General features: G+C 36.8%; 1 protein-coding gene across 1 annotated transcript; it reads right to left on the bottom strand.

Moving 5' to 3' along the window:
- Window positions 1-5,536: 5,536 nt before the first annotated feature.
- Window positions 5,537-6,777, bottom strand: LOC108994246. The gene is made up of 3 exons (XM_018969380.1): window positions 6,586-6,777; window positions 6,207-6,439; window positions 5,537-6,080 (listed from the first exon to the last, which is right to left on the bottom strand). Exons 1-3 carry the CDS (start codon window positions 6,775-6,777, stop codon window positions 5,537-5,539), a joined length of 969 nt encoding a protein of 322 aa, XP_018824925.1.
- Window positions 6,778-7,193: the final 416 nt, after the last annotated feature.

Below are 7,193 nucleotides of genomic sequence, written 5' to 3' on the forward strand. Positions count from 1 at the left end.
CTCATTGAGATGAGACTTGGTGAGATTTTTGTAGAACGAAGGACAAATTTTGAAGGACATTTTGCACATTCTTACACTTGTAGTGTTCCTTATTTACTGTTCACTGATTTAACACAAGAGAAGTAAACTGCAAGATACCGAGCCATGCTTCAAAAAACAAAAAAACAAAAAAAAAATGAGAGAAAAATAAAGAAAAGAAAAATAAAAGACATTTGAAAAAAAAAAAAAAAAAAAAGGGATAAAGGCGGCTTAGTGAGATTTCCTAAGTAAAGGGTTAGAAACAGTTACCCAAGACTATGGGGGTTGAGTGTTCAACCATTAAAAACAGAGCTGGCGTGAAAATTGCTAGTCCCTTGGGCTTTGAGGTAGTTAGAATCAACAATAATTAATCTTAAGGTTGAAAAATCCTATGACAAATCATGGCTAGTAATGGGGAACACACAACCAGTTTAGCTCCACACACATTTGAGTTCTGAGACATTTGCCTCAATTCTATGTGAAAGATTGTTGAGATTTCTATTTTTTTATTTTTTTCTTTTCTTTTTAAAGAAAAGAAAAAGAAAATTCAAAACGGACCCAAAATATTCTTTTCTTTTGGCATGGGACGGAGTACTCACACAGAAAAAAAAAAAAAAGAACCAAATGCACGCATGCCAAAATAAAAGAAAGGCCACACAGAAAAAAAGGAGGTTTTTGGACTGACGCAACACGCACAAATAGAAACAAGTTTTCTTTTCGGCTTAAAGGGAACAACATACTTTTTTTGGAGAGTAACGCCGCAGCGCTGCTTGAAGAACTCCTTTGGGGTCCAACTGCCGCTCCAGCTGTCTCTTCCACTGCCTACTACCTCCATCTCCATTCATTTGACTTGTTCTTTTAATTCTCTATTTTTTATTTAATTTCAGTTTAAAGTGTATGGAGTATTTTTTAGATTTTTGGCTTAGAAGTTTGGGCATTTTATTTTACTTAATGTCGTTATTTTTCTTGTTGTTTTAAGCTTTCATTTAATAGTGATTACAATTGCTAGGGATTGATTTTGAGAATTTGTGATTTGAATACAAGGATGAACTCTAGAATCTTGATTTTGGGGCTTTTCAATTCTCAGTTCATATTTTGTCAATTACTTTCTAATCTAGTTTAATTCTTAGTTTAGTTTTATTAATCTCTTAGTTCCATTGCATACTAGATTAATTAAAACTTAATTAGGACTTAAATAATTTCAGTTTTATTATTTAATTTTCAGATTAATTAAGATTGTTTAGTTTAGTTGATTCTTTGATTATTAATTTCAATTTGTTAGTCTTTTACATTTCATTTCGACACTTAAAAGTTCAAAAATATGAGTCTAGTCCATGACTAGTGCCCTTTTCATTCCCGTTGCACTCTTCCATTCATTGCACATACCACCACTTTTATTTTCTCTTTGTGAATATTTTTATCATTTTAAACGAGTTTGATTTTAAGTAACTTTTCCTGAGGAGACGATCTAGGAATTTATTCCTAATTATTATGCGACACCCTCCTGCACTTGGGATAGCCTTTGTGCTACTCATTTTTTAGTGAGTCACCCTCCCATCGTATTCCCAATTTTAGGGTTTTAATTTAGGGGAGCTACAGTGATTCACCATATATGGGGAACCACTGTACATCCCAAAAGCTCTCTCCCATCTCCTTCGTCTGTTGGTCCCGCGTGTTCTCCTCTCTCTCTCCACTTTTTGTTGCCCTCTTCAACGTTTCCCTCTGTCGCACTATAGCCACCATTGATGGTGGTTTCTCTTCATCGGCCCAAATATATGTAGGTATTTCTCACTCTCCCACTACTATTTTACTCACTGAAACCCCCCTCCCATGGCTGGATTTCGTCGTCTCCACCGCACAATTTGAATCTCCCATGGTTGAATCTGACGCATTTGACAACTGTATTTTATGTCCTTACCTTTGGTTTTCGAAATCTTTGATTTTTGAGACTTGGGCTTTCGACAGTGCTCTAGGGTTATGAATAATGATTTCAAAATCTTTGAATCCAAAATCATTTCGATTCGATCTGTTGTGAATAATGATTTCGAAAGGCCATGTGTTATGATCTATGTTACTTTTCGACTTGTTGGAGCTATGCATCTTTTGGGGCTTTTCTTTTTGAATCTGAGTGCATGGCATTTCAACTAATTGTTTGTGATTCGAGGGGCCATTGGTTATTCACTTTGCTTGGCATTTCAAAATCTTCTTTATGCTTTTGGGGTTGTTCTCTATTCACAGTGTTAGGCATTTCAAATAACGAAGTTTGTGATTTTGGGGTTGTTGGTTATGCACTGCGCTTGGCATTTCGAAATCTAGTTTGTGATTATGGGGCTGTTGGTTGTTAGCTATGCTTGGCATTTCGAAATCTTGTATGTGATCTTGGGGCTGTTGGTTATGATCTATGCTTGGCATTTCGAAATCTAGTTTGTGATTTTGGGGTTGTTGGTTATGATCTATCCTTGGCATTTTGAAATCTAGTTTGTGATTTTGGGGCTGTTTGTTATGATTTGTGCTTGGCATTTCTAAATCTTGTTTGTAGCTGATGATGCTGTTGGTTATGATCTGTGCTTGGCATTTCGAAATTTAGTTTCTGATTTTGGGGCTGTTGGTTATTCATTGTGCTTGCCATTTCGAAATCCAACAAGTGATTTTGAGGAATCCCATATTTGTATAATTTGCTGGTTTGAGACATTAACTTGAGGTGATGTATATAGAGTGTTGGGTTAGATATGACCAACTGTGAGCAATTTAGATAAATTGCTTATTGTTGGTCTTGCAGAATGAAATTTAAAACACAGGGGGACTTCTTGAGTACATCTCCATAAGCATTTCTTAGTGGTTTGCTTGGCATGAAATTTTGTTGTGAGCAATTTTATAGTTGTTTGCTTGAATACATCTTTGGACAACAAGTTTAGTCATTTGAATGGTGGGGTTTATATATCTTATTTGAACAACATTCACATGAAAACAAGCAAACTATATATGTTTTGGGAGGTTCAGAGTAGAGCATGCAATTGACCTTTGGCACATTGACATTTTATTATGTTTTCTATTATTATTATTTTGGCAAGACTTGTCGTACTTCTCTATTATTTGTCTATTACTTCTAAGCTGTTGGTTACTTGTTTGCTGGGCATGGACTTATTAACACATGCTTTTGTGCATCAGATTGTTTATGATATCATTACTACTCATTATTAATTATTATTGAACATCTCACAATTGTATTCGGCGGTATCTCTTCTATTGTTACCATGGACTTACTTGATCATGGTTTCATTTACCTAGTTTGGACTAAAGAATCTGCTATTATATTGATTTGTAATGCCTTTGTATGCATTCATACGCTATTTGGTACTGATTTAGATCTATATAAGTCTGTGATGATGGTTCAAGTGACTCCATGGGAGGGGGAAATTTCACAAGTGTTTTTAATGGGGCTTGATCGAAAGTGACAGGGTAATCCGAACCTGGAAGGCCACCAACCTTTTTGTGATCGTTTTCACAAAAGGCAACTGGGGTTTTTTGGTTTTGCAGCCATTATGTTAGTTGAGCTCCTGTCTTACACATAATGTAAGTTTTGTAAACCATTTTGAGCCACATTTAAAACTGGTTTAGGGAAGCGGATGTGAATACTCTTATTTTCTATTTTGCAAACTGATTAGAGATGGGTTTGAGTTCTCTACACCCTCAGTTGTGATGTTAAGAAATCCTCGTGGGGAAATTTGGCACGCTTGACACACACCTCCATGGCATGGTAATCCAAATGGCCAATAAATAGTGGCAACGGTTGTTACAACCATGCAAGGGAGGGTGCCAAGTGTGGTCATAAGTTACCATAGGACTTACTGAGCCGGCTACCAAAATCACTTGCAAATATTGTTGGGTCCTTAATTGTCTAGCATGTGTATCTATTCTTCTGTGTCTACAACGTTTTAGAGATGGATTCACAAGAGCATGGAAATATATTCTTCACCAGCCTCCTGACTCAGGAGCCTGAAATTGACCACATTTATGGTGGTCAAGGTGAATAACCACCCGTGACTTTGGATGACTCTCCACCCCCACCCCAAGTAGAGCCTCCATCTCAAAGAAAATCAACCAGGGGTGCAAACTTCACCCTCGAAGAAGACAAGTTACTTGTCTCCGCATGGTTGAATAGTAGCATTGATGCCATCTAGGGAACGGACCAAAAGCACGCCCAACTTTGAGAAAAAGTTAGTCAATACTTCAATGAGTATAAAGAAAATTCAAATGAGCGAAGTGTTGGGTCCTTAATACATTGGTGATCTGCTATTCAAAAGGCGACCAACAAATTTTGTGCTAAACTTGCCCAAATTGAAGGGTTGAATCAAAGTGCATGACTAAGCAAGATAAGGTATTAGCATCCACTTTTATATTATTTTCCGTACTTAATTATGATATTTATGCATTATGTTTTCTTTATCTTTAATGGGTGGTTAATTATTTGATTTTATGCTTGAATTGGAAGTTTGACAAAGCGAAGATCATGTACCAATCACTTAAGAAAACGTCCTTTCAGTTCGAGCATTGTTGGCAACTGTTGAAGGACTAGTCAAAATGGATTCATCGTTACACAAAAGACGGGATGAAGCGAAGGTCGACGAAGTCCCCGACATATTCGCGTACCTCAACAGTTGCACCTAATTCACCTATGGGTTCAGTTGGTGGTACAGCGGCCGAGAATGTAGTGAGTAATGATGTCATCGAATTGGATAGGCTAATTGGAAGAAAAGCTGAGAAAGGAAAACGTAAGGCCCAAGGCATGGCATTAGATGAGCTTGTGGAGCTGAGCAAGCGTAAGTATACTCTCCTAGAGGAGTCACGTACTCAGGAGAAAGAATTTTTTCGACTCAAGGCCGAGAAGATGGCATATGATCGAGAAATGGAGGGAAATAGAAGTAGACAAGAGGATGAGAGACTGAGGTTGGAGGATGAGAAACTGGAAATCACCCAATGGGAGAGAGGGGAGTGCATAATGTTGCTCGATGTGAGTACGTTGCCTGGAGTTCAGCAGGTATATTTCCAGCAACTTCAAAGGGAGATATTGGCGAGATGCAATGCATCAGAAAATTGAGGCTAGATTTTTTTCGTAACTTATTTCTTTATTCAGTATTCGGACATTTGTATTTTATGCTTGGCACATTAGTATAACTTGTTTGACTGTTGAGATTGATGTTGAGGGTTTTTTTGAAGGACTTTGGCACGTTTGTTATATTTTATAATTTGTACGTTAGCAAATATTTATTGGGAAGATAGAAAAATGTAGTCATTGAATTTGAGTCTAACATGGATAGATGTTGCTTGATTATAGTTTGACATTACAAATCTTTAAACTATTACAGATAATGAAAATATTATAGTAACTATCAGCATGTTTTTGAAAAAAACATGTTTTTTAGAATGGAACTTGTGGAAACAGGAATACATGGTTGCTACTAATGAGAAGATAGAGAATCCAACAGAACCTTCTCTTCTATTGTTAGGAATAAATATGTCATTGATATTCAATTAAATCTGCTTGTAGTTGATGATGTGCCGAGCTGTCTCTAATTTCATGTTGGCATTGAATGAAGTTGGTGAATTCGTTTGTTGGATTGAGCAACAGTTTTGGGATATCATCATCAACTTGATCATATTCCATGTTCGGACCCTGACTATCATCACACTCGTCTTCAATGATCATGTTATGTAGAATAACACATGTTTTCATTATATTTGTAAGCTCATTGACTTTGAAAAATCGGGAAGGTCCACGAACGATTACAAATCGTTGTTGAAGTACCCCGAAAGCACACTCGACATATTTTCTTGCGGATTCTGGCGTTGCGGCAAAGTTTTTCTTCTTATTCCCATGGGATGATGGAATCGTCTTCACAAACGTTGACCACTTGGGATAAATACCATCGGCAAGGTAGTATGCCATTGTGTAGTCATTGCCATTGAATGTGTAATTGACTGGAGGAACACGCCTGTGGGCAAGTTCCATGAAAATAAAAGATCTCTCTAGCACATTAGTATCGTTATGTGAACTGGGCATACTAAAAAATGCATGCCATATCCAAAGATCATATGAAGCAACTGCTTCTAAAATAATAGTTGATTCACGGATGTGGCCGGAGTACATACATTTCCAAGTAGTGAGACAATTTTTTCACTTCCAATACATGTAATCAATGCTTCCTAGCATTCCTGGGAATCCCCGTTGTTCACCGACTGTAAGCAATTGAGCAATATCGTTGGCATTTGGAGATCGCAAATATTCATCTGAAAAAACAGTTACGATTGTCTTGCGAAACTTTTTGAGGCTCTCCATTGCGATGCTTTCTCCAATACGTATGTATTCATCCATAAAGTCTCCTGTAACCCCATACGCCAGCATTCTAAGTGTTGTGGTTATCTTTTGCATAGAAGATAAATCGAGTCCTCTAGCATTATCTCTTTCTGGACGAAGTAGGGCTCATAAGCCTCTACCTTATTTAGAATACGGAGAAATAGGGGACGACTCATCCAAAATCTCCTTCGAAATAGTTTGGAGAGATATACTGGATTTTTTGCGAAATAGTCGCGGAAAGGGTGCTCGTGCCCTTGAATATGATCACGCTGAATAAACTTATAACGTTGACGATTGCCACGATGTCTCGATGACTCTCCATCGGCCTCAGCATTAAGAACATCATCCAACTCATCATCAGATGACAAGTATGTGAGCAATTTGTGAAAGAAAAAATGAGCCATTTGATGAAGGGAGTTGGCGATGAGACTTGGATTTTTGAGAATGTGAATGCAAGCAGAAGGCGTATTTATAGAATAAAAAGTTACCATTACATATAAGGTAGAAAATGTTACCGTTGGAGAAATAATAAAAAAAGTTACCGTTGGAGAAATGACAAATCATGTTACCGTTGGAGGCAGGAATTCAAAATGTTACAACTGTACTATTTTGCAAAAATGTTTATCATAAATACGTGGATAGATATTACCATTAGAGAAACTGAAAAAAATATTACCGTTATATGAAAATGAAAAAAATGTTACTTTTAGACAAATGCAAATCAAATATTACTCAAGTATATACGGACAAAATCAAATTTAAAAATACCATCACGTTGGAAAATACACATATTAAACGCAAATTATTATTTTTAATACTG

Source organism: Juglans regia, unplaced genomic scaffold (genome assembly GCF_001411555.2).
Source record: "Juglans regia cultivar Chandler unplaced genomic scaffold, Walnut 2.0 Scaffold_700, whole genome shotgun sequence".
Lineage (NCBI taxonomy): Eukaryota > Viridiplantae > Streptophyta > Magnoliopsida > Fagales > Juglandaceae > Juglans > Juglans regia.